We start from the raw sequence: 27,992 nt of genomic DNA, 5'->3' as shown, positions 1-27,992 counted from the left end.
TATCACTATTTTAAATTACAATGCAAATTTTACAAAGCTTAGATATTATTAAAAATCTAGAAAACCGTCCACTTCGAAATACATTGCACCAAAGAGTGATCCGTTTTCTTTAAACGACGAAGACTTTCGGAAGCGTTATCGCTTTAATAAATCGACATTAAATTTTATAATTGATCTCGTACGTAATGATCGTAATTTAGATCGCAGAGGTCCTGGTACACCTTGATGATATATTGCGAATGTTTACAAAACGAAACTTAACATTAATATCAAACCAATTTTCACTCCTTTATCTTTTAACAACTTTTGTTTCATATCCCATTTTAACAAATAAAATATTTTTAAATTCGCGGTATTTACAAATACAATGACACTGACATTTTATTTGGTTTTATCGACAACGCATAGACAAGAATGTCAAGACAGAATATTTTTTTAGTACGAAATAATGTGATCTTATGATGTTTATCTATGGATATTCGTCAATTTGTTCGCCGAACTTCACTATAATGGCAACATTTTCGTTTATAGTTGACTTTAGCGACACATTAGTTATAGAAGGTTTATGGAACGTTTATGAATAAGTAATTTTATAGAACGTTTTATAAGCTTATTGAACACTTTAACTAATGAGTGCTTAAAACCTTCTATAAGCATTTTTTATGAATAAGACCGTTAATGTTTTTGTTCAATTGTCAAATAGAATCTTCTTTAGATGAAATCAAATTTTTATGTTCATTTTGTTTTATTACCTATATCCAAGTCTGTAATGCCTATAAAGAGATAGATTAATTAAACACATGACACTACAAGCCCAGTCTAGTACATTAATTGATCATTAAATAAATAAAAATCACAACAGCATGTTTGTTGAGAAACTTATATTCTACACCTCAATGTTCACAGATGTTGTCAATAAAGAAAACAAAGGTACCCTACTATGTAAAAGAAAAAAAATCATGAAATTTATGTCCATACAAAATATCAAGGTCTGTTGAATTAAGCTAAGTAATAAAAATAGACTATTCTTCTTTGATGGTTTATCACTTAATTTCTTTAACATATGCATCAAGTTCTGCGTCTAATTGTTCGGCTGTGGGCACTGGGCGTTTGCCCCGTCCCGCTCCAGCACCAGCGCCGCCGCGTCCACGTCTTGCACCTCGGCCGCCTCTGCTAACCGTTTGAGGTCTGCTTCCTCCTCCCGCTCCTAAAACAAAGCACAAGTAATTGTTACAGAAGCTTGAAATAAAGGACATGCATAGTGTTTTGTAATTTTTGTCTTTGTTGGTTCTTCAATTTACATAATGAAGGATTAATGTGCATCATTTATTCTTTATGGCTTTATTTTAAATTTTTTTGATTTAATTTTTAGATACAAAGATTTGCAGACAAAGAAAATTAAATTAATATCTATGTTTTTTTTTTCTAATAATAACATGGGTAATTGCTATTTTGTTCTGGTTTGAAAGGTCTAGTAAGTCATACTTATTGTAGCTTTATCACCTTAGTCTTCAGTGGTAATAATGCATCTGTGGTTCAGATAAAACTCCATGGTCAATTACAGATACCAATTGGTGAGACTGCCCATTTACAATCAAGTTGACTGCTTTTGCATTTGCTACTTTTAATTATAAAAAAATATATACCTCGGCCAACACTCCTCCTCACTTGTCCTCCAGCTCCACCTGCTGGTCTTATTCTCTCTTCGTTTCTAAATGTGTTGATTTCTGAAGTAGCCAGCTGAATGTTCATGGCTCGCCCGTCAAGTGGTACTCCATTGTACTGTTTCATCGCTTTTAATGCATCAGCTCTTCTTTCAAAAACAACATCAGCAGTTCCTAAAATATGACCAAATATTAGTTCATCTCTCCTATTTCCGCCATTTGTGTCAAGTTGTAGGACTCTAAGATTTACTAATTTATGGTTTCCTCTAAAGTTAACCCATTAATTCCCAAGGGGTTAAATAAAAGGATTTTTTTAAATTTTATTATTTATATTAGTTACATATACATTCAAAAGGAGAAAATCATAGTCAGAAAAAATATTGATCATTCCGTTTAAATTCCACAAAATGTTGCGTTTACGCAACGTTGGGCTAAGTGAACTTTAAAACTACTCTCAACTTACTTATATGGATGGACACTCAAGTACTAACGGGAGTGGAACATTTTAAAACAATCAGCATGAAGATGCACCTGACATTTTTTACACATGTAAATTGTTGTACTTCTACATTGTCGACATCTTCTTCGACGTTTATTTTCATGTTTTTCTGTGACATGACCAACATTATCATAGCGAATATTAGTAGGCAATGCGTTCTTGGATGGTGTTTTCATTGGTATTTGTATTTGAAACATTCAAAGAATGGCAATGCAAGGTAGCCGCTTTCATTTTCAGCAACGTAAGATTTGAAATCAAATTTGTTATATGAAAAAAATGTCAAAAAATACGCGATGTTTGCAAGGTTCTTCAATTAGGTATAACAGGTCTGGAACACATTTTGGTGCATTCTTTGACCTTTTTTATTTTCTTGAAATTGAAGTACTGGGCTCATCTAGCATATTTTCAGACTCAGAGTGGGTAAATCCGTGTGGATTTTATACGTTCCAACGATATCAGTGGGCAGATTGCTGTCGAAACCACCCAACATAGCATCATCTAGATCTTGTTCGTCGGTAACATTTTAACCGGTGGGGGGATGTATACAGCAACAATTTGTTTAGCATTTTGTAAATCCTCCTCTTCCAACAAGCGCATAATTTCTTGTGAAGACAATGCGTTTTTATAAGCCATTATTACGTAGAGAAAATGCACTCGTTTTGTGGCTTACTACATAAACCAGAGAGCTTGAAGTTCAACAACTGACTAACTAACGAAACAAAAGCGTTTGTGTCGCTTGAGCTCCAAGAAATTATTGTTAACTATAAATTCCTAGCATGAATAGATCGCGGCATTATAATAACAAATATTCAATAATACTCCCAACGTTGCGTACACGCAACATTTTGTGGAAGTCTAAGTTAAACTATATATATAGGTTTTCCTTTTCAACAGAATTATTGAACTCATAAATAAAGTATTGTTAAATGTTTGTTTAGTGTAAAAAGTTCTGATTTATTTTAATTAATATTTTTTATGAATTTATGAATTTGTCTAATTGGAGAAGACTAAATTCGCCGTATTTCAAAATTAAAAATCAAATATATTTTTCACGAAAATAAGTGTCCAAATAATTATAACCTGTATTTTAGCTCTTCTTTTATAAACTGGATTAGATGTCAAAGATTACTGTCCTATTTTTAATACCAAAAAAAAATCAAACATAAAATGTTGCGTTTACGCAACGATGGGTAAAGATGGGTTAATTTGGATTTTTTTTTTTAAAAATTCAATAAATTTTCAACCCCAAGAGTGCACAATAATAGCACTGTTTTTTTTTTTTTGATAAGGAATGAGGTGCAAGATGGCAACTCAAGATTTAAATGAATTTAAAATGTATGACATATTTAACATACATACCTAATGATCTGCCAGATCTATCATAATGTACAGCAGCACTCTTTAAAATGCCAAATTCTGAAAACAGCTCTTGTATATCAGAATCAGATACTCCAAAGTCCAAGTTTGAGACTAAGAGCTTAGTTGGGCCTGTAGTTAATGGAGTGCTTCTTTGTATTTTTCTTTCACTGAAGTCATTGAACATATCGTGTTTCCATGTGCTGTTTACATCACCCTGAAATATGTTGTCCTTCATAGATCATGCCAACTGCCCACACAAGTGCTGCTTTGAGTATGCACTCAAAAACATTACATGGAAGAAGTTAGTTGTACATGTTCTAATACAATTCATATTAAATACAAATATTACATGAATATATAATACAATACTCGTATACATAGAGAGCACGAAAACTTTATCCGTATATGACTGAAATACATATGAATCCATTTCATCACTTCCACAAAACACCATCGTTCCAAGCACTGTAACAATGTCTCACGTCTGAACATCACTTGCATGTGATTGCACCACAAAAGTTGTATTTACTTCTTGTCACGAATCTCCTTTGCAGCATAGAGCCATTGCTATGGCCCACGACGATGCAGAGCCCTCCCAAGTTATTGCTATGGCCCACGAAGATGCAGAGCCCTCCCAAGTTGATCTACTTTCATATTTGTATGCAAATACTTTGTTGTAAGACGAATCGAACTCCTCAAAAATGATCACAGGAAACCAAGAGCAAATGTCAGTCCCAAGGGATTTCGCCGGGCAGCACATTATATTGTTACTTCGTGACTATGTAATAGAAATAATTTAATCACACAAACAAAATACGCCCACTTAGCAGAACCAACAATACGGTCACAGACCATATAGACATCGCTCATAAATCATAAACAGCTCTCTTGAATACAAAACATCCAAACAGACAATGCCATGAACGATCTCAGCCATACGGATACTTCGCGCCTTTTGATGATTCACATGACGCGTCAAATAACCACGTTTATCCGCCATTTGCAATATTTTAATCATCTAATTGTTTGATTTACCCTTGCGTAATTTGTAGGCTTGGACACGCCACCACGATTTCTGCCTCGCAATACGCCGCCTGTTCTACCATTGCGAAATCCAGTTCCACCTCGCCCGGGTCTTTTCGTATCAAATTTTCTTCCAGCACCTCCACCTCCTCTACCCTTTTTACTTGCTTTTATGATGTCATCTAAGGCCATATCAATTCTATCCACCATTTTTACCGTGTATACTAGTCAGAATATGTTCCTAAATCCTAAATTTGTTATTTATATTAAAATAATAAGTTATTTATGGCTAAAATTTGAATTAAAATAACACTATTAAATTGAATTGTACGAAGCAAAGCAAAGACAAACTGCAACTTGCGGCGGTCAATCGGACGCCATCACGCCACTAACACAGATTATTTAGAATTACCATGAAAACCATAGACTCACTTTACTCAATAATTTAAGCGACAACTGGGGTTTTTTATATAGTAAATATCACATTCAATCTAATTGTGCATATGTTGGTGAACTTAGCACAGCATTTGCCAGCAGAGCACTAAAAAATGAGAGTTCTATTCGCATGCACATGAGTTCTATAGTTCCTGATAGTTTTCAGGAATAGTTCTGGCGATTTCACGGAGATAAAGCAGAATGAAATAATGCTCTGCTAACTTCACACAGCAGAGCATTTTCTAGAAAATTTAAAAAAAAGCTATTGATTAGTGTAATTAGCTAATATCTGGAGTTCTTAATAGTTTTCAGTGATAGTTCTCGCGAAATAAACTTAAAAAATAATTTATTGATAAAATAAATTGACAAAAAATTAACCAAAAAAAAGGGCAAAAAGGTTATTTAAAAGCGGAAACTCGACGATTTTGCAAAGCCTAGTAATAAAATGATACATTTATATAGTAACTGTCCCAGGAACTCACACTTAAGTGCTAGCAGAGCATACTAGAATAGCAAAAATCGGATGGATTTTCGACAAATATTTTTTTTCAACCATGTGCACGTAACCAGATGGCGGGAACTCATCGGTTTTATATACACTAGTAACAAAGCTACAATTTTAAAATATAACCAATCCCAGAACTCACACTAAAATGCCAGCAGAGCATGCTAGAATAACAAAAATCGGATGGATTTTCGACAAATATTTTATTTAAATTATTTCCACGTAACCAGATGGCGGGAACTTATCGGTTTTATATACACTAGTAACAAAGCTAATATTTAAAAATATAACCAATCCCAGAACTCACACTAAAATGCCAGCAGAGCATACTAGAATAGCAAAAATCGGATGGATTTTAGACAAATATTTTTTTTCAACCACGTGCACGTAACCAGATGGCGGGAACTCATCGGTTTTATATACACTAGTAACAAAGCTACAATTTAAAAATATAACCAATCCCAGAACTCACACTAAAATGCCAGCAGAGCATACTAGAATAACAAAAATCGGATGGATTTTCGACAAATATTTTATTTAATTTATTTACACGTAACCAGATGGCGGGAACTCATCGGTTTTATATACACTAGTAAATAAGCTACAATTTAAAAATATAACCAATCCCAGAACTCACACTAAAATGCCAGCAGAGCATGCTAGAATAACAAAAATCGGATGGATTTTCGACAAATATTTTATTTAAATTATATCCACGTAACCAGATGGCGGGAACTCATCGGTTTTATATAGACTAGTAACATAGCTACAATTTAAAAATGTAACCAATCCCAGAACTAACACTAAAGTGCCAGCAGAGCATACTAGAATAGCAAAAATCGGATGGATTTTAGACAAATATTTTATTTAAATTATTTCCACGTAACCAGATAGCGGGAACTCATCGGTTTTATGTACACTAGTAACAATTCTAATATTTAAAAATATAACCAATCCCAGAACTCACACTAAAATGCCAGCAGAGCATACTAGAATAGCAAAAATCGGATGGATTTTCGACAAATATTTTTTTTCAACCACGTGAACGTAACCAGATGGCGGGAACTCATCGGTTTTATATACACTAGTAACAAAGCTACAATTTAAAAATATAACCAATCCCAGAACTAACACTAAAGTGCCAGCAGAGCATACTAGAATAACAAAAATCGGATGGATTTTCGACAAATATTTTATTTAAATTATTTCCACGTAACCAGATGGCGGGAACTCATCGGTTTTATATACACTAGTAACAAAGCTACAATTTAAATATATAACCAATCCCAGAACTAACACTAAAGTGCCAGCAGAGCATGTTAGAATAACAAAAATCGGATGGATTTTTGACAAATATTTTATTTAATTTATTTCCACGTAACCAGATGGCGGGAACTCATCGGTTTTATATAGACTAGTAACATAGCTACAATTTAAAAATATAACCAATCCCAGAATTAACACTAAAGTGCCAGCAGAGCATACTAGAATACCAAAAATCGGATGGATTTTCGACAAATATTTTATTCAATTTATTTCCACCTAACCAGATGGCGGGAACTCATCGGTTTTATATAGACTAGTAACAAAGCTACGATTTAAATATATAACCAATCCCAGAACTAACACTAAAATGCCAGCAGAGCATACTAGATTAGCAAAAATCGGATGGATTTTCGACAAATATTTTTTTCAACCATGTGCACGTAACCAGATGGCGGGTACTCATCGGTTTTATATACACTATATCATCATATATATACATCGGTTTTATAACACTGGGATTGGTTATATTTATAAATTGTATCTATGTTACTAGTCTATATAAAACCGATGAGTTCCCGCCATCTGGTTAGGTGGAAATAAATTGAATAAAATATTTGTCGAAAATCCATCCGATTTTTGGTATTCTAGTATGCTCTGCTGGCACTTTAGTGTTAGTTCTGGGATTGGTTATATTTTTAAATTGTAGCTTTGTTACGAGTGTATATAAAACCGATGAGTTCCCGCCATCTGGTTACGTGGAAATAATTTAAATAAAATATTTGTCGAAAATCCATTCGATTTTTGTTATTCTAGTATGCTCTGCTGGCACTTTAGTGTTAGTTCTGGGATTGGTTATATTTTTAAATTGTAGCTTTGTTACTAGTGTATATAAAACCGATGAGTACCCGCCATCTGGTTACGTGCACATGGTTGAAAAAAATATTTGTCGAAAATCCATCCGATTTTTGCTAATCTAGTATGCTCTGCTGGCATTTTAGTGTGAGTTCTGGGATTGGTTATATTTTTAAATATTAGCTTTGTTACTAGTGTATGTAAAACCGATGAGTTCCCGCCATCTGGTTACGTGGAAATAATTTAAATAAAATATTTGTCGAAAATCCATCCGATTTTTGTTATTCTAGCATGCTCTGCTGGCATTTTAGTGTGAGTTCTGGGATTGGTTATATTTTTAAATTGTAGCTTTGTTACTAGTGTATATAAAACCGATGAGTTCCCGCCATCTGGTTACGTGCACATGGTTAAAAAAAAATATTTGTCCAAAATCCATCCGTTTTTTGCTATTCTAGTATGCTCTGCTGGCATTTTAGTGTGAGTTCTGGGACTGGTTATATTTTTAAATTGTAGCTTTGTTACTAGTATATATAAAACCGATGAGTTCCCGCCATCTGGTTACGTGGAAATAATTTAAATAAAATATTTGTAGAAAATCCATCCGATTTTTGTTATTCTAGTATGCTCTGCTGGCACTTTAGTGTTAGTTCTGGGATTGGTTATATTTTTAAATTGTAGCTTATTTACTAGTGTATATAAAACCGATGAGTTCCCGCCATCTGGTTACGTGCACATGGTTGAAAAAAAATATTTGTCGAAAATCCATCCGATTTTTGCTATTCTAGTATGCTCTGCTAGCACTTTAGTGTGAGTTCCTGGGACAGTTACTATATAAATGTATCATTTTATTACTAGGCTTTGCAAAATCGTCGAGATTCCGCTTTTAAATAACCTTTTTGCCCTTTTTTTTTGGTTAATTTTTTGTCAATTTATTTTATCAATAAATCATTTTTTAAGTTTATTTCGCGAGAACTATCACTGAAAACTATTAAGAACTCCAGATATTAGCTAATTACACTAATCAATAGCTTTTTTTTAAATTTTCTAGAAAATGCTCTGCTGTGTGAAGTTAGCAGAGCATTATTTCATTCTGCTTTATCTCCGTGAAATCGCCAGAACTATTCCTGAAAACTATCAGGAACTATAGAACTCATGTGCATGCGAATAGAACTCTCATTTTTTAGTGCTCTGCTGGCAAATGCTGTGCTAGTTTCACGGACACATTGTGCATTCAGCTGATTCAGCTAAAAGACTATTAGAAACATAATAAATTCAAACATTAATTTCTCAAGATAAAAATATTCAACTTTCTCGATATTCCTAATCTGTGCTGAAGTAATGTATGTGATCTTGAGGAATAAGGAACTGTCAAGTGTCAATGTCGATTTCAATTTTCAATAAGTTTCAGTTTCCATTTATTTATTTGAAATTGAAATAAATTTTGGGTAATAAGTAAATATTTTCTACTTGTACTCTCTGTGTATTGTATACATTTAATATTGCACAAACATGGCACTGAATAAATTCATGCATCCTCGGAACATATATAAAATTCCACCAGACTTTGCTAAATTGGCAGAGTCTTTCAAAGAATTTTCTGAAGTGGCTAAAGTGGTATGTATGTATATAAAGTATTCAGTAGTCCACAAAAGTAGTGCTAATACCATGTAGAAATTGTGTATAGTTTATTTTATTTTCTACTCTTTTTAAATTCTTCTACAATAACCTTTTCTGATGGTACACTATACTTGCAAACAAATTAAGTTTACACTGTAAATCCTGGGGTGTTACTGTGTGCAAGAAGCAGACACTGTAATCCTAAACCAAGGAAGTAAATTGTACAACATTTGTATGATTAATCTAGGAATCTACCAAACCAATAAAGATAGTATTTTGCTAGAAAATTTTAACAAAACATTGACAGTTCCATTACCAACGATGTGTGGCACATATACTCATGTGAACATTATTCTTAATAACAAAGCAGTTTCTCCTATTTCAATGTTTATTTTTCAGGACGTTACTGGCAAAGTTAGCATTGATTTTAAAAATCCTAATGCTCTTCGTGTTTTAACAAAATGCTTACTGAAATCAGATTTCAACATAGACATAGAAATACCTGAGGATAGATTGGTGCCAACACTCCCTTTGAGACTTAATTACATTTTGTGGTTAGAGGATTTGTTAGACGCAATTGAGAGGAATGACTCTGTGAGGGGATTAGATATTGGTAAGCATGTCTTTAAATTAGTTGTATGTCTTAAAATTACAGATGTTTTGTAACTTATACGTACTTGTCAAGTAAGTTACCAACTAAAACATCAAGTTATACATGTAGCATGCTTTAATATGCATATGCATACATGTCATGTGTACACCTTTGTAACTTGAACTTAAGTAGTAAGATTTTAAGGATATCATATAACAAATTAAATAAATCTGAAATTGTCTCTTCTCTTAAACCTTTTTAATATTGAAACGGGTAATCATACACACTCACAAAAAGGTTGTAAATATTGACATGAACTTAGACAGTGACATATTTATGTTATGATTGTATAGTCCGTACAAAACTGCTAGTCCGCTCTGAAGTTGTTGCGAGCAAGTGTAGTCATACAATCTGCTATGGTGACGCTATTCATTTCTATATTCAGAGTGGACTAGCAGTTTTATGCGGACTATAATAGAATTGAATTGCTAACTTTTATAAAATCTCTTATTAGGTACCGGTGCTTGTGCTATTTATCCAATTCTGGCTGCTGTTAAAAATAAGTGGTTCATGGTTGGAACAGAATCTGATGAAGACAGTCTCAAAAAAGCTAGGGACAACATAGAGAGAAACAATTTGCAGGACTTAATACAAGGTATATGTTATAATTGATGACTTGCTTAATAAGCTTATTTAAATATTGTCAAAAATTACCTTTATTTCATTTTTAAATGTTGACAGAAGAAACCGATTTTAATTATAAAATTTTGATCTTTTGAGGTGCATTCATATCCTTCAGACATTGTGTTTGTGTGACTAACACAACCTTACACACATGGGCTGTGCCTGACAAAATATAGTAGAGCAAAATATGATTATGTTTGACACAATTTATAAAATGTCTCTACATGTAGGTGGATTCTCAAATGTAATGTTTTATCAATGACTGTGTAACATACTATTACATATAGGCCCAATTGAATTTGCTTATTTTGATTTGAAACACAGCCCAGTAATAAACTATAACTTTGTATGATGTTTTTTTTTCGATATATTTTAAAGTTGTAAATTTCAGTGTCAGTTATGGAGATTCCTAATTATTACAGTGAGGAAGAATGATACTACTACAGTGCTTAATTTTATTTTGCAAGATGAGAACAAACAGAAATTCCATTTTTGTATGTGTAATCCACCATTTTATAGCACATTTCAAGATTTGTGGGAATCTAGAAGTCCTGCCAGGTAATTTGTATTAAAAAACTAATCACAATGAAATAATAGTGTTATTGGGATTTACTTTTACATGCAAAATTATGCTTTTGCCTGTGGATATAGATTTAACAGTGAAAATACAATATAATTTAATTTTTAAGAACAAATTTCCAAACTGGTATACTGTTTTCATTTCATAATTAACATGTGTATTTTTTTCAGGCCACCTCCAAAAAATGGATTCACTGGATCTCCACAGGAGTTAATAACTGAAGGAGGTGAGTTGCAGTTCTGCAGAAAAATCCTTGAAGAGAGCAAGATTCATAAGGATGATATAATGTAAGTTTATTCTAAAATAATTTTAAAGTATAGATCTTTAAGTTTGTATTGTGAATCGACAACTATTATGAAATATACAAATCTTGCAAATTTTAAAAGATTTGTTTATTTTTATTTTCCATGCAAGGAAAATAGGCATTAAACATTATTAGAATTATTATAAGTACAATCAATTACAATTTTATTTTTGATTTCAGAATTTTTACCACCATGGTTGGTCACAAATATAACTTAAAAGAATTAGTACTGGACTTACAAGCAGAGGGTATAAAATACACAACAACAGAATTTTGTCAAGGCCGAATTACTAGATGGGGTCTGGCTTGGACATATCAAGATTGGGATATTGGTGTATTGGGTAAATATGATTTGTACACATAAAGGGTGCATCTGAATCTGAATAAAATTTTACTACCTAAATTATTATTCTAAGCAATTGTGATTTATATTTATATAGCAGATGCTTTAAATATATGGAGATAGACGTCATTATGTGTTTTTTTTATTATTTGTGTAAGATTATTTATGTGGCGATCCGTAAGAAATGCTCAAAATTTGTTTTAATATTAAGAGCTTTTGTTTATTCACTCCATATTAAAACTTCTCTTCATGTTACAGTACCATCAAGAGATAAGCCAAGGAAACGAAACCTACCTATCACATTTAGCTTGCCAAAACTACCTGAAGAGAAAAATGATATAGGACCAGTTATGGAAAAATTTAAAGCCATATTTGAGGGTCTAGAAATCACTCACAATATAATCAACAAAAGAAAAAACGAGGTGACTCTTGATTTTACAGCATTAAATAATACATGGTCCAATCAAAGGCGAAAACGAAGACTTATGAAAAGGATCCAAGAAGATGAAGCTAAAAAAATAAAGATCGACGAAAGTGCCGCAAGTTCGACTGTGGATAAAACTGAAGTAACAAAAGATCTTAGTACTTTGGAGAAAAACGGTAATTCAGATAATGACACAAAAGGCACGGTAGAGCCTTCTATAATTAAACCTGTTGTAAATGCTATTGTAAAAATTAGCAATCGAGATGAACATATAAATGTTGAAATGGAATTCTTAGAAGGTACTGCTGGGAAAGAGGGTCTTCATCAAATAATACAATACATTAAAAACAATTTTAAATAAACTTTTGTTTCATTCTTCCTTGCAATAATTTTTTTTTAAGTTTATGCATGGCGTAATGTACAAAGGTAATTAATACGTAATTAGAAAGTAGTACACACAATCATTCGTGAACGATACTATTAAATAACAGCAAAATTCGATATACAATTTCTTAATAAATAATCAATAGTATCGTGGTAATCCCGAAAAACTAGTGTGTGCGCCTGTGCGACGTTTTTTGTAAAAAGTAATATTCTAATGTCATTGTTTTTTTTATGAACGATTGATTCCCAATATGAAAAGTCTCCATTATTTGTTAAAATTTTAAACATGTAGTATAATATAACTCCTAAGAGTATAGTATATAGGAATATAATTCGTCTACTATAATAACAATACTAGCACATGGTTGACAAAGATTGTCGAAGCCCCGGGGCGCCAGAAATGTTGAATGTGGTCTGGGGCGCAAAATTGAATGAGGCCCCCAGTCTTAGAAGTTGATCTAATATCTGCCTCAGCCGCAAGGTGTCCGTGAAACTAGCACAGCATTTGCCAGCAGAGCACTAAAAAATAAGAGTTCTATTCGCATGCACATGAGTTCTATAGTTCCTGATAGTTTTCAGGAATAGTTCTGGCGATTTCACGGAGATAAAGCAGAATGAAATAATGCTCTGCTAACTTCACACAGCAGAGCATTTTCTACAAAATTGAAAAAAAAGCTATTGATTAGTGTAATTAGCTAATATCTGGAGTTCCTAATAGTTTTCAGTGATAGTTCTCGCGAAATAAACTTAAAAAATAATTTATAGATAAAATAAATAAACAAAAATTTAACCAAAAAAAAAATATGGAAAAAGGTTATTTAAAAGTGGAAACTCGTCGATTTTGCAAAGACTAGTAATAAAATGATACATTTGTACAATAACTGACCCAGGAACTCACACTAAAGTGCCAGCACAGCATACTAGAATAGTACAAATCGGAAAGATTTTCGACAAAACTTTTTTTAATATTATTTTCACGTAACCAGGGGGAAGGAACTCAGCGGTTTTACATAGGCTAGTACTATGGCTACAATTTAAAAATATAACCAATCCTAGAACTCACACTAAAGTGCCAGCAGAGCATACTAAAATAACAAAAATCGGATGGAGTTTCGAGAAATATTTTTTTTTAATTATTTCCACGTAACCAGATAGCGGGAACTCATCGGTTTTATATAGACTAGTAACATAGCTACAATTTAAAAATATAACCAATCCCAGAACTCTCACTAAAGTGCCAGCAGAGCATACTAGAATAACAAAAATCGGATGGATTTTCGACAAATATTTTTTTTTTAAATCATGACCACGTAACCAGATGGCGGGAACTCATCGGTTTTATGTAGATTAGTAACATAGCTACAATTTAAAAATATAACCAATCCCAGAACTCGCACTAAAGTGCCAGCAGAGCATACTAGAATAACAAAAATCGGATGGATTTTCGACAAATATTTTTTTTTAAATCATGACCACGTAACCAGATGGCGGGAACTCATCGGTTTTATGTAGATTAGTAACATAGCTACAATTTAAAAATATAACCAATCCCAGAACTCGCACTAAAGTGCCAGCAGAGCATACTAGAATAACAAAAATCGGATGGATTTTCGACAAATATTTTTTTTTAAATCATGACCACGTAACCAGATGGCGGGAACTCATCGGTTTTATGTAGATTAGTAACATAGCTACAATTTAAAAATATAACCAATCCCAGAACTCACACTAAAGTGCCAGCAGAGCATGCTAGAATAACAAAAATCGGATGGATTTTCGACAAATATTTTTTTTTCAATCATGTCCACGTAACCAGATGGCTGGAACTCATCGGTTTTATGTAGACTAGTAACATAGCTACAATTAAAAAATATAACCAATCCCAGAACTCACACTAAAGTGCCAGCAGAGCATACTAGAATAGCAAAAATCGGATGGATTTTCGACAAATATTTTTTTTCAATCATGTCCACGTAACCATATGGCGAGAACTCATCGGTTTTATGTAGACTAGTAACATAGCTACAATTTAAAAATACGAACAATCCCAGAACTCATACTAAAGTGCCAGCAGAGCATACCAGAATAGCAAAAATCGGATGGATTTTCAACAAATATTTTTTTTCAATCATGTCCACGTAACCAGATGGCGAGAACTCATCGGTTTTATGTAGACTAGTAACATAGCTACAATTTAAAAATACAACCAATCCCAGAACTCACACTAAAGTGCCAGCAGAGCATACTAGAATAGCAAAAATCGGATGGATTTTCGACAAATATTTTTTTTTCAATCATGTCCACGTAACCATATGGCGAGAACTCATCGGTTTTATGTAGACTAGTAACATAGCTACAATTTAAAAATACAAACAATCCCAGAACTCATACTAAAGTGCCAGCAGAGCATACTAGAATAGCAAAAATCGCATGGATTTTCAACAAATATTTTTTTTCAATCATGTCCACGTAACCAGATGGCGAGAACTCATCGGTTTTATGTAGACTAGTAACATAGCTACAATTTAAAAATACAACCAATCCCAGAACTCACACTAAAGTGCCAGCAGAGCATACTAGAATAGCAAAAATCGGATGGATTTTCGACAAATATTTTTTTTTCAATCATGTCCACGTAACCATATGGCGAGAACTCATCGGTTTTATGTAGACTAGTAACATAGCTACAATTTAAAAATACAAACAATCCCAGAACTCATACTAAAGTGCCAGCAGAGCATACTAGAATAGCAAAAATCTGATAGATTTTCGACAAACATATTTTTTCAAACATGTCCACGTAACCAGATGGCAAGAACTCATCGGTTTTATGTAGACTAGTAACATAGCTACAATTTAAAAATACAACCACTAGTCTACATAAAACCGATGAGTCCCGCCATCTGGTTACGTGGACATGATTGAAAAAAAAATATTTGTCGAAATTCCATCCGATTTTTGCTATTCTAGTATGCTCTGCTGGCACTTTAGTGTGAGTTCTTGGATTAGTTATATTTTTAAATATTAGCTATGATACTAGTCTACATAAAACCGATGAGTTCCCGCTATCTGGTCACGTGGACATGATTGTAAAAATATATTTGTCGAAAATCCATCCAATTTTTGTTATTCTAGTATGCTCTGCTGGCACTTTAGTGTGAGTTCTGGGATTGGTTGTATTTTTAAATTGTAGCTATGTTACTAGTCTACATAAAACCGATTAGTTCCCGTCATCTGGTTACGTGGACATGATTGTAAAAATATATTTGTCGAAAATCCATCCAATTTTTGTTATTCTAGTATGCTCTGCTGGCACTTTAGTGTGAGTTCTGGGATTGGTTGTAATTTTAAATTGTAGCTATGTTACTATTGTATATAAAACCGATGAGTTCCTTCATCTGGTTACGTGAACATGATTGAAAAAAATATTTGTCGAAAATCCATCCGATTTTTGCTATTCTAGTATGCTCTGCTGGCACTTTAGTGTGAGTTCTGGGATTGGTTGTATTTTTAAATTGTATGTATTTTACTAGTCTACATAAAACCGATGAGTTCTTGCCATCTGGTTACGTGGACATGTTTGAAAAAATATATTTGTCGAAAATCTATCCAATTTTTGTTATTCTAGTATGCTCTGCTGGCACTTTAGTGTGAGTTCTGGGATTGGTTGTATTTTTAAATTGTAGCTATGTTACTAGTCTACATAAAACCGATGAGTTCTCGCCATCTGGTTACGTGGACATGATTGAAAAAAAATATTTGTTGAAAATCCATCCAATTTTTGCTATTCTAGTATGCTCTGCTGGCACTTTAGTATGAGTTCTGGGATTGTTTGTATTTTTAAATTGTAGCTATGTTACTAGTCTACATAAAACCGATGAGTTCTCGCCATATGGTTACGTGGACATGATTGAAAAAAAAATATTTGTCGAAAATCCATCCGATTTTTGCTATTCTAGTATGCTCTGCTGGCACTTTAGTGTGAGTTCTGGGATTGTTTGTATTTTTAAATTGTAGCTATATTACTAGTCTACATAAAACCGATAAGTTCTCGCCATCTGGTTACCAGGACATGATATAAAAAATATTTGTCGAAATCCATCAGATTTTTGCTATTCTAGTATGCTCTGCTGGCACTTTAGTGTGAGTTCTGGGATTGGTTGTATTTTTAAATTGTAGCTATGTTACTAGTCTACATAAAACCGATGAGTTCCCGTTATCTGGTTACGTGGACATGTTTGAAAAAAAATATTTGTCGAAAATCCATCAGATTTTTTCTATTCTAGTATGCTCTGCTGGCAATTTAGTGTGAGTTCTGGGATTGGTTGTATTTTTAAATTGTAGCTATATTACTAGTCTACATAAAGCCGACGAGTTCCCGTTATCTGGTTACGTGGACATGTTTGAAAAAATATATTTGTCGAAAATCCATCCGATTTTTGTTATTCTAGCATGCTCTGCTGGCACTTTAGTGTGAGTTCTGGGATTGGTTATATTTTTAAATTATAGCTATGTTACTAGTCTATATAAAACCGATGAGTTCCCGCCATCTTTTTACGTGGACATTATTGAAAAAAAAATATTTGTCGAAAATCCATCAGATTTTTGCTATTTTAGTATGCTCTGCTGGCACTTTAGTGTGAGTTCTGGGATTGGTTGTATTTTTAAATTGTAGCTATGTTACTAGTCTACATAAAACCGATGAGTTCTCGCCATCTGGTTACGTGGACATGATTCAAAAAAATATTTGTCGAAAATCCATCAGATTTTTGCTATTTTAGTATGCTCTGCTGGCACTTTAGTGTGAGTTCTGGTATTGGTTGTATTTTTAAATTGTAGCTATGTTACTAGTCTACATAAAACCGATGAGTTCTCGCCATCTGGTTACGTGGACATGTTTGAAAAAATATATTTGTCGAAAATCTATCCAATTTTTGTTATTCTAGTATGCTCTGCTGGCACTTTAGTGTGAGTTCTGGGATTGGTTATATTTTTAAGTTATAGCTATGTTACTAGTCTATATAAAACCGATAAGTTCCCGCCATCTGGTTACGTGGACATGATTGAAAAAAAAATATTTGTCGAAAATCCATCCGATTTTTGCTATTCTAGTATGCTCTGCTGGCACTTTAGTGTGAGTTCTGGGATTGTTTGTATTTTTAAATTGTAGCTATTTTACTAGTCTACATAAAACCGATGAGTTCTCGCAATATGGTTACGTGGACATGATTGAAAAAAAAATATTTGTCGAAATTCCATCCGATTTTTGCTATTCTAGTATGCTCTGCTGGCACTTTAGTGTGAGTTGTGGGATTGGTTGTATTTTTAAATTGTAGCTTTGGTACTAGTCTACATAAAACCGATGAGTTCTTGCCATCTGGTTACGTGGACATGATTGTAAAAATATATTTGTCGAAAATCCATCCAATTTTTGTTATTCTAGTATGCTCTGCTGGCACTTTAGTGTGAGTTCTGGGATTGGTTGTAATTTTAAATTGTAGCTATGTTACTAGTCTACATAAAACCGATGAGTTCCTGCCATCTGGTTACGTGGACATGATTGAAAAAAAAATATTTGTCGAAAATCCATCCGATTTTTGCTATTCTAGTATGCTCTGCTGGCACTTTAGTGTGAGTTCGGGGATTGTTTGTATTTTTAAATTGTAGCTATATTACTAGTCTACATAAAACCGATGAGTTCTCGCCATCTGGTTACCAGTACATGATTGAAAAAAAAATATTTGTCGAAATTCCATCCGATTTTTGCTATTCTAGTATGCTCTGCTGGCACTTTAGTGTGAGTTCTGGGATTGGTTGTATTTTTAAATTGTAGCTATGTTACTAGTCTACATAAAACCGATGAGTTCCCGCCATCTGGTTACGTGGACATGATTGAAAAAAAATATTTGTCGAAAATCCATCCGATTTTTGCTATTCTAGTATGCTCTGCTGGCACTTTAGTGTGAGTTCTGGGATTGGTTATATTTTTAAATTGTAGGTTTGTTACTAGTCTACATAAAACCGATGAGTTCTCGTCATCTGGTTACGTGGACATGATTGTTAAAATATATTTGTCGAAAATCCATCCAATTTTTGTTATTCTAGTATGCTCTGCTGGCACTTTAGTGTGAGTTCTGGGATTGGTTGTATTTTTAAATTGTAACTATGTTACTAGTCTACATAAAACCGATGAGTTCTTGCCATCTGGTTACGTGGACATGATTGAAAAAAAAATATTTGTCGAAAATCCATCCGATTTTTGCTATTCTAGTATGCTCTGCTGGCACTTTAGTGCGAGTTCTGGGATTGGTTATATTTTTAAATTGTAGCTATGTTACTAATCTACATAAAACCGATGAGTTCCCGCCATCTGGTTACGTGGTCATGATTTAAAAAAAAATATTTGCCGAAAATCCATCCGATTTTTGTTATTCTAGTATGCTCTGCTGGCACTTTAGTGAGAGTTCTGGGATTGGTTATATTTTTAAATTGTAGCTAATTTACTAGTCTATATAAAACCGATGAGTTCCCGCTATCTGATTACGTGGAAATAATTAAAAAAAAATATTTCTCGAAACTCCATCCGATTTTTGTTATTCTAGTATGCTCTGCTGGCACTTTAGTGTGAGTTCTAGGATTGGTTATATTTTTAAATTGTAGCCATATTACTAGCCTATGTAAAACCGCTGAGTTCCTTCCCCCTGGTTACGTGAAAATAATATGAAAAAAAGTTTTGTCGAAAATTTTTCCGATTTGTACTATTCTAGTATGCTGTAGTGTGCTGGCACTTTAGTGTGAGTTCCTGGGTCAGTTATTGTACAAATGTATCATTTTATTACTAGGCTTTGCAAAATCGACGAGTTTCCACTTTTAAATAACCTTTTTGCATATTTTTTTTTTTTGGTTAAATTTTTGTCTATTTATTTTATCTATAAATTATTTTTTAAGTTTATTTCGCGAGAACTATCACTGAAAACTATTAGGAACTCTAGATATTAAGCTAATTACACTAATCAATAGCTTTTTTTTCAATTTTGTAGAAAATGCTCTGCTCTGTGAAGTTAGCAGAGCATTATTTTATTCTGCTTTATCTCCGTGAAATCGCCAGAACTATTCCTGAAAACTATCAGGAACTATAGAACTCATGTGCATGCGAATAGAACTCTCATTTTTTAGTGCTCTGCTGGAAAATGCTATGCTAAGTTCACCAACATAGCCGCAAGGGGCTCATTTTTCCCCCACCTCCCCCAAGTCCGCCAGTGCACGTACCATAACATTTATACCAAAGCAGGTACGATCTTTAGCAATGAAGAAAGAAGAGACTACAAGAAGATCTACGTAAATTGTATAAATGATCGTATATTCACTGAAATCAATGAAATGTTTAATTAAAAATATAATCTATGGTTGGATATAGAATGTGTGTAAATTATTATTTACCTGTGGCAGGTCGCAGATTATATATTTGTTTTTGAATGGTTTTTGACATAAATGCGACCTGAAATCGTTAGTTGTGTCATAGATAATACACTATATACCGGAGAAGTTGTGTTTACTTGGAGTCTATGAGAAAAGCCGAAAACAAATCAAGTGAAATAACATATTTATACTAATCGGAATAGTTTCATAATTATAAATGCAACTGTAACTATTTAAACAGACCTATGTGCTTATGTTCTTTCTTATTTGTTTAGCACTTTAGCAAGATATCAACGGCTATCCAGCACCTTTTCTCTCGGAACAATAGCGTTTCATATCGGCTAACGATGAGTGAATCTTCTGCTGCAACTACTAGACATCGTTAGTGATTTTTGATCGATGTTATAATACAGCACTAACTAATAACTTCCAGGCTTGTGATTTGCGATGTGAGTCCATCCAAGTCATTAATAGTAGTTTTTTGGATATTATTGGACTTCTAGATTAGCTATTGAGTTTATCCCCTTGATGTAGAGTTTAAAGTTTATTGCAATGTAATACATTTTGTAGTTTAAAGAGATTACTGTGTTACAGTTAGGAGACCTGCTAAAGGAAAGATGAAATCAGATAGCAGGGAGACTTCTAGTAGTAGGAAGAAATCCAAGCCAAATAACCATGGTGATTCAGAAGGTAGATCTAGGTAAGTTGATATATAATATAAATATTACAAAAAAATTAATTTAATTTATTACACATAATACATGGCTTATTTTATGAGGAAATTTAAATATAAAATAATGATAAGTATCTTTACACAAACACATAGTCCCACACTAGGAATTTTCCTGTTTCATGAGTGCCATCAATACACAAATATGAATAAACAAACATCAACAGAATGGAAATTTAATTTCCATCATCTAATGATTGGTGTGGGTTGGAACTCAAAACTGGTAATTTTGTATAAGTAACCTGCCCTGCGCAGCACAAATTATAATCTTCTTACATAAACTTTGAGATGCCTTTAAAAATTGTATATTTGTACAACATGTTTTTGATTATATACAGTAAACAAGTAGCAAGAAAGTCTGTGGAATTGGAGACAGATCCTGTTATATTACAGAGACGCCAAAAAACTATTGACTATGGAAAAAATACTGTGGGTTACCACATCTATATACAGAAGGTTCCTATGTAAGTAAACTATTATTCAATATAGTCATTTATATATTATGCAAATTTATGAACATACATCTAAAACATTATCTCTAAGGGTGTAAAACTGAAAATTATTAAATTTAATGCATGCTCAGTAATTGTGTTGAAAAACTCTTGTGTTTGTATAACTCATGATTGCATTGTTGACACGCACAGCTGAAGGCATGTGGCAGGAGCCTGCTAACTTACTGTTTTTAGCTACTTAGCAGTTTTTCACACAAATTTTTGTTCACTCAACTGTAAGGGGAGGATCTAAATCAAAGCATGTTGAATGCTCAATCGATGTTAATTTGTTAATATTTTGGACACACATTTTATATGTATGTTACATTAGCTTTAAATATTAGATATACACTACATGACACTTAAATATTTATTAAAAAAAAGATTGTATTGTTTTCAGAGAAAAGCGCACAAAAGAGCACCCAAAAACTCCAGACAAGTATCTCAAGTACAGCAGACGATCTTGGGACACATTAATAAAGATGTGGAGAAAAAAACTTCATGAATATGATGAAGAGGGCACTAATGACAATGATCTTCAGGAGTCTGATGAAGGCAGCACTATATGAAGTGAATATACCTTAGTAGCATTTTGACATGAATCTTCAATGTGGTGGTAACATAAATTATGCTGATTTTGGACACATATTAATTATACTGCTTTATTATGTAGCATTTTAATATTAGAAATTAATGATTTGAAAAGCACCTACCACACACCATGGAGTATATCATTATGGTAAAGCAATACATTGCATTGTATCTTAGACATGTTTATATATTTGTTACACTTAATCATAAGAGATTTGCCAATAGCAAACTCCAAGTCAATAATCCGCACTTGTCTGTCCATGCTTTACTTTAGACAATAAGTTGTCTGTAACAAACCATTCTCAGTGCTAATCAAGAAATATATTTGAGTAGATAACTATGTCAAAATCTAGGACAATCATAATCATATGTAATTTATAAGCAGTATCTAACTTGAAATGTGCATTCTATCATAGATAAGTTTGCAAGTTACTTGAAGTAGTAACCTCTTTGTAATTCAAATTACTACTGAAATTCAATAAATTATTTTTAAGATATTTTGTTTTTTTTGGTACTGATGTTCAACTAATATAAGTGTACACTCTGTATGGATTATATACAATTATTTTTATATAGGATAATTGAAACAAATTTTAAAGTATTATAAGTAAGTTTATTTCCAACACATTAACTGATGGGTAATTCTATTCTATTCAGTATGTCTCGAGCTTGTTTTAGAATCCCACTGCTCTTGGTGTCTGAAACTAGAGATTGCAACTTGTCCATGTATTCACCGATGTTTGTATCTGTAGGACCTGAAGACATTCCTGTAAATAAAATTAATATTATTAAAATAAATTACGAAAAATACTGATTGATAAGCTTATTGTTTAATTGCCGCTATATTGTACCTTCATAGTTGGATTTTACATTATAATTTATGTTACAGATATTGAAATCAGAGTAAATGTAGTATAACATTATGTATATTTAGCCAACTTTTTTATTTTATAACATAGTGCAAATTATCCCTTATGACTTTCATGCTCATCTCATGTACACTTTACCAACATAGGTGAAGGTTAAGAAATCCCGGGTTATCGTTTGTTGACTTGTAGGTTATACATGAGCATAAACCTGTAAACTTTTATGTTAATTATTATGGACCCAGATGTGGTCCGTTTTGTGCAAATGTATTATTTACCTTCAAAACGTACCGCAAAAGGCGACGCTGGGTTATGTGGGATTTTTACCGCACTAAAACCTCCCCCGGTAGCCGTTCTAAATGGTTGGTGGAAAACTCTGAGATCTCTGACGGAACGCAACCAGGGTCCTCCAAGCGCGATGCCCAAATCGGGGTCTGCTCTGGGAGCTGTTATCGCTCCTCCCACACCATCTGGTTCATGACGGTATGCCACACATACCGCCGGCCTTCCCGCGGCCGTTGAGCGGGCGGTTCGAGCTCCCACTCTTGCCACCCGCGACCCCAGAAGCTTCCTTTTAGTCGCCTCTTACGACAGACAGGGGATACCCTGAACCCGGAACTACAGGGACAGTGTATACTACCCGTATCTGTACCCAACTAAATTCCTCTTGGGTCACTTAGGGTTTAATTCTTTAGATGTCCGTAGAAACCTCAACCAATTTGAAATTATGTGCAAGATTTTACATAATGCTGTTGAGGCGCAGGAACTTCACAATCAGCTTTGCCGAATATTTGTCCCAGACAATGATCAACGAAGCCGAAAGCACAAGTTATTTGTGATTCCGCCTTCCTACACTGTGTCGCGCGCTAAATCACCTGTTCCGCGCACACTTGCGACATTGAACCCGCTCATTATCCGAACTGTGATGTGCTTGCTGATGAGTGGAAGCTGATCATGTCTGTATGCTTGGAGTTCTGTGAGTTGTCTGTATGTTAGACCTGTCTAGTTAGTGTAAGTGGCCTCGGCCGTTCTAATTAGATCAATAAAATAAATAAATAAATATTTACCTGGAAGTGCAATTGTTTTCAAAGCCGGCACGAGGATGGCGACGAGCGCCCGGCGGTGCGCCGCGAGCGCCGCGGCGCGCTCCATGGCCGCCGCGGTCTCCGCGCGCAGGCGGGCCGTCGCCGCGCTTACCTCCTCCGCGTGTCTTTGTAGAATTGCATTCTGAAATTTATAAAAATCTTCTTGATATTTTCGGTAACTTAACAAAACGATTATATATATAATTTAAAGGTCTTTAGAACATAGTGTAATTACTAGTGTTGCAACGGATAGCAGTTTGGACGGATAGCCGGATATCCGTACTTATTCGATTCCATGGTGAGGAATAGGTGCTACTATCCGGTATCCGGCCGGATAGGTGCTGCTATCCAGTATCCAGCCGGATGGTGTTTAGGTTAGGTTAGGTCAGATATCCGTTGCATGACTTCTAAATAGAATAGAATTAGTAGTTTAGCAAAATAAAATCAGTTATGATGACCAACGCAACTTTTATTTTCTAAATCTTACTCATACCAAAATAAGTTATGAATTATATATTTTTATAGAAACACAAGTTTTATCAATAAATGGTACTGACGTATAATCTCAAATAGAAGCTATATTTAGATAAGCAATGGATGCATTTACTTAAAAAACCTATAAAAAATTGCAAATCTATATCTTGCCTATCTTACCTGTTGTTCATAATCCGAGTTGGCTTTTCTCAACTGCCTTAACTCTGTTTCCCTTAATTTGTTATGGTGAAGGAATAGATCTGTAAATATTGGTATGTCCGTATCACCTGTAACTTCTTCACCCTGAAAAGGAGGAAACAACATTTTAAATAATTCTATCCTCTATATTATCTTCATGTTTTATCTGCATTACATAGATTTCTTCAATATGAGCAAGAAAGTTAATGAAAACATGATGTCAACCCATTACTTTTTGCTGCATGAGTTTCTTCTCATAGTAAAGAGTTTAAGTATAGTCCACTACGAGAGCCAAGTACGTATTGGACAATGGTAGACTTCACATACCTATGAAATTATTACTTGCTTCAACGGTGACGAAAAACATAGTGAGGAAACCCGCATACCTGAGAATGTGAATTCTACCAATATGCACTTGGCCAGAGTGGTAGACTATGGCCTATTCCTTCTCATTCTGAGAGGAAACCCGTGCCCAGCAGTGGGATTTTAATGGGTTATGGTTAATTATTGATTGATTACTCACTGAAGCTGGTGTAATGCAAGGTCTTGGGCGAGGTGGCGATGCCTGACGAGATGTATTTATTGCAGAACCACCACTGTTGACTGATGCACTTTGATCTGGTGTTGCACTTACAGCAGCTAGTTAAATTTATAAAAGTACACTTTATTACAACATTTTACCAATAAAAGTACAGTAATGCTTAAATGGTTTGAAGAAGAAATCTGATTTGCTGCAAAATACTTGAAATTGTTAATTGCTTTTTATGAATGAGTATAATAAAATCAATATTCATAGTTAATGTATCACTTGATGATCCATGTACATTGTAAAATCATCACACTGTGCTGCCACAGGCAGCGTCAAATTAATTGTAGGCGAAACAGATATTTATTTATTTATTTATTTACATGCCAACAGCAACACACACAATACATTATATAGTACTTAGAAGTACACTATAGTAATATTAATAATATAAGGTTCGTATGAGTGCCAATTATAGGCATGAACAACGTTTATATTATATATTAGTCTGTATCTTTAATTTGTATGGAACAAATCGAACCATACGCAACCATTATAATGCTGACTGAGCATGGTAATAATGAAACAACCGCAACTGTTGCCCACTAGTTTCGATCTGTGCCATTTAACTATGATATAAGTTCTACTGATATAAGTAGTGGGACAGTAATGGGTTGCTGATGATGATGATAAGTGCTACTTATGTGCTAAAATTTTATTTTTTAAAATAGATAATGTATCAAAGTAAATGTCGAATTCCTTATCTATATTGCATAGTCGGTGAGGTGAATCGACAAAAGTATGTCCCAATTTACAGTTATAGTTACTCGGGACATAAGAGTCATTATCTAAGCGCCGCGACCAACTAATAAAACTTAAATTAAAGTCACCGATGATTATTGTTTGATCTGATTTTTCAATAACTTCATTTGCGCTGATTAAGAACTGTTTGAGAGAATCCAAATTGACAGGTGGGGTTAGGTACACAACACATATTGATATAATTTGTACAGTATTGTTATTTCTTAATTCTATTGTCACCCACAGATCTTCTTCCGATTCGTATTTAAGAAGGCGACATGACTGAATTTTTTTCGAAACAGCAATCATAACCCCCCCGCCGTCTTTTTTGGATTCCCTGTGACATTTTCTATCTTTACGTAAAACGACATAGCGCTTATCAATAAATTCACTATTTTCTATACAAGAGTTTAGCCATGTTTCTGTAAGTGCTATAATATCATATTCGTTAAGCAAGATATTTTTTAAAACATATTCAGTTTTAGTCCTCATTCCACGGACGTTTTGATAAAATATAGTTATAGCCATAATGAAATACTAAAACACCAAAAACTTAAAAGAGAAAATAATAATAATAATAATAAAAATATACTGCAAATAACAATTAAAACTAAGTTAAAAATTTTAGGCTCTCTATGTCTTTTACAAAAATAGCGGAGCTTTGTTCGTTTTTTCTTAGAAATATTCTTCCATCCCTCACCCACACGTTGAGATATCAAAATGGTATACAGTTTTTTTATTTATAATATAGGAGTGGCAGACAAGCATGCAGTCCTTCTGATGGTAAATGACTACTGCCGCCCATGGACATTTGTAATCAACCCCTGATGGGATTAGATGGTCCTACCTAACATTGGCTACAGTTGTGCCACTACCCCTGAGGACCAAGCTAGAACGCCTCATAACGATGTGTCTACCACACCCTTAAAACCAGAACACAGCAACGCTTGTCACTGCTGCGGAGTCGAATTACAAAGAGTTCTACCTCCTTCAAGTAATAATAAAGAGAAACAAAATATACCCAAAGAATTACCTGCATTATGTGATGTACTGTCTTGATTAGAACTTTGTTTTGATTTCTTTGCAGCTATTGCTTGATCTTTCTGCTCCTGCTGCCTTTTAAATGCCTTGTACCCATCTGATTTCTTATATTCTGCCCATTCTTTGATATACCTTTAAAAGGAGAAATTTTGAATAAGCAACTTACTTAACATTCAAGCAATACTGTGACTGAATTGGTAAAAGCCAAATTAATGAAACAGATTACTGGCTTAGGACTTCCTCAGGCAGACTGCATGTGTGAAGTTGATCTGTTCAAGCATAAAGTCAGCCTGAGGAAACCCCTACTCCTAAATGCTAAATTTACTATCATATGATAGGCGAGTATATGCATGTGTTATATATTTACATGTTGTGTACAACAAAGATTATATACATACAAAGCAAAATGCTATCAAATTGTACCATCAAACACTTACCTCTCTTTGTCTAAATCAGCTGCTGTCAAATATTGTTGCTTCTCCGTCGCAGGCAGCTTGCTCCATTCACTGGCCAGCTGCCTCGTGATCTCCGCGAAGCCAAGATCTGGCTGTTCAGCTCGTAGCTGATCACGACGTTCATTTAAATACCTCACGTAACCTATAATACGATTACTACTTTATTATTTAAAGAAATAATATAATAAATAAATAAGACAACAGAATTACCAGTAGTATATATTATATATAATGTCATACATGCACAATAAAACGCAAAAAATACATGAGTAATCTACGTGTATCCCTATCACGGACGAATTCAAAGAACAAAACATCGAGTTTACTAATTTTGTATGTCTAAATAATTTTAATACATTACCCGTCAGAGGTGGTCGAGGTGCAGTTTCGTCTCGGGGCATCCTAGGCCTACGTTTTTTAGGTTTCTTCGGCGAAGGCTTCTGGGTATCTTTACTGGTATTGGCCTCAGTTTCATCATTCTGAATTACCGCTTGCGGCACAGCGCTAATCTCGTCAGACTTGGTGGCGCCCTCGTTCTGTACAACTGGTGCTGATTGGGGTTCAATGTCACCTTTCATATTAGGTCCCTTATTTATTCTATAACAAAAAGATGTTGTTATGTTATATATCCAAAAGCTGCACGATTTAACTCAACTGTTACTACTAATCTATGACTGTTACAGAATACAGAGTAGATTCTGCTTCTGGTATAAATTAACATGTATATAATAATACTCTATGGTATAAATCAATAACATTAAACACAGTGTTTTTTTTTAAATGG

The 27,992-nt window shown here is 33.9% G+C and overlaps 4 protein-coding genes across 7 annotated transcripts in view; 2 read left to right on the top strand and 2 right to left on the bottom strand.

The window, feature by feature from the left end:
- The window catches only part of Slbp (Stem-loop binding protein), a 44,135-nt gene extending 21,876 nt beyond the window's left edge, over positions 1-22,259 (top strand). The window contains exons 1-4 of one of the 3 annotated variants that reach the window (XM_073093234.1): positions 20,060-20,331; positions 20,545-20,650; positions 21,019-21,144; positions 21,572-22,259. In XM_073093234.1, the coding sequence (XP_072949335.1) occupies positions 20,298-20,331; positions 20,545-20,650; positions 21,019-21,144; positions 21,572-21,740 (435 nt within the window). In that variant the 5' untranslated portion in view covers positions 20,060-20,297 and the 3' untranslated portion in view covers positions 21,741-22,259. Of the gene's footprint in view, positions 1-20,059; positions 20,400-20,544; positions 20,651-21,018; positions 21,145-21,571 lie in introns of those variants that run through there. The other 2 variants (XM_073093235.1, XM_073093236.1) reach the window with 2 other exon arrangements.
- Positions 867-4,936, bottom strand: Ref1 (RNA and export factor binding protein 1). Of its 2 annotated transcripts, none has more exons than XM_073093219.1 (4): positions 4,558-4,936; positions 3,523-3,751; positions 1,647-1,838; positions 867-1,207 (listed from the first exon to the last, which is right to left on the bottom strand). In XM_073093219.1, exons 1-4 carry the CDS (start codon positions 4,753-4,755, stop codon positions 1,044-1,046), a joined length of 783 nt encoding a protein of 260 aa, XP_072949320.1. In that variant the 5' UTR covers positions 4,756-4,936; the 3' UTR covers positions 867-1,043. The 2 variants fall into 2 exon arrangements, with proteins under 2 accessions (XP_072949320.1, XP_072949321.1); XM_073093220.1 differs by having other exon boundaries at positions 3,523-3,736; positions 4,558-4,934.
- Positions 8,958-12,509, top strand: LOC140757484 (U6 small nuclear RNA (adenine-(43)-N(6))-methyltransferase). Its single transcript, XM_073093216.1, has 7 exons — positions 8,958-9,217; positions 9,620-9,833; positions 10,327-10,467; positions 10,919-11,054; positions 11,247-11,363; positions 11,561-11,721; positions 11,982-12,509. The coding sequence occupies exons 1-7, from the start codon at positions 9,113-9,115 to the stop codon at positions 12,506-12,508; spliced, it is 1,401 nt and encodes a 466-aa protein (XP_072949317.1). The 5' UTR covers positions 8,958-9,112; the 3' UTR covers position 12,509.
- A 94-nt stretch (positions 22,260-22,353) lies between the features above and the next one.
- On the bottom strand, positions 22,354-27,920 carry Hmg-2 (High mobility group protein 2). Its single transcript, XM_073093231.1, has 8 exons — positions 27,890-27,920; positions 27,570-27,805; positions 27,191-27,350; positions 26,746-26,885; positions 24,909-25,024; positions 24,368-24,490; positions 23,696-23,855; positions 22,354-22,529 (listed from the first exon to the last, which is right to left on the bottom strand). Exons 2-8 carry the CDS (start codon positions 27,784-27,786, stop codon positions 22,390-22,392), a joined length of 1,056 nt encoding a protein of 351 aa, XP_072949332.1. The 5' UTR covers positions 27,787-27,805; positions 27,890-27,920; the 3' UTR covers positions 22,354-22,389.
- Between the last annotated feature and the right edge of the window lie 72 nt (positions 27,921-27,992).

This window comes from Epargyreus clarus, unplaced genomic scaffold, assembly GCF_041222505.1.
Source record: "Epargyreus clarus isolate Ecla_fem2 unplaced genomic scaffold, WU_Ecla_fem_2.2 ptg000004l, whole genome shotgun sequence".
Lineage (NCBI taxonomy): Eukaryota > Metazoa > Arthropoda > Insecta > Lepidoptera > Hesperiidae > Epargyreus > Epargyreus clarus.
The sequence above is the reverse complement of the archived record's forward strand: the minus strand, read 5'-3'. Positions and strand labels throughout refer to the sequence as shown.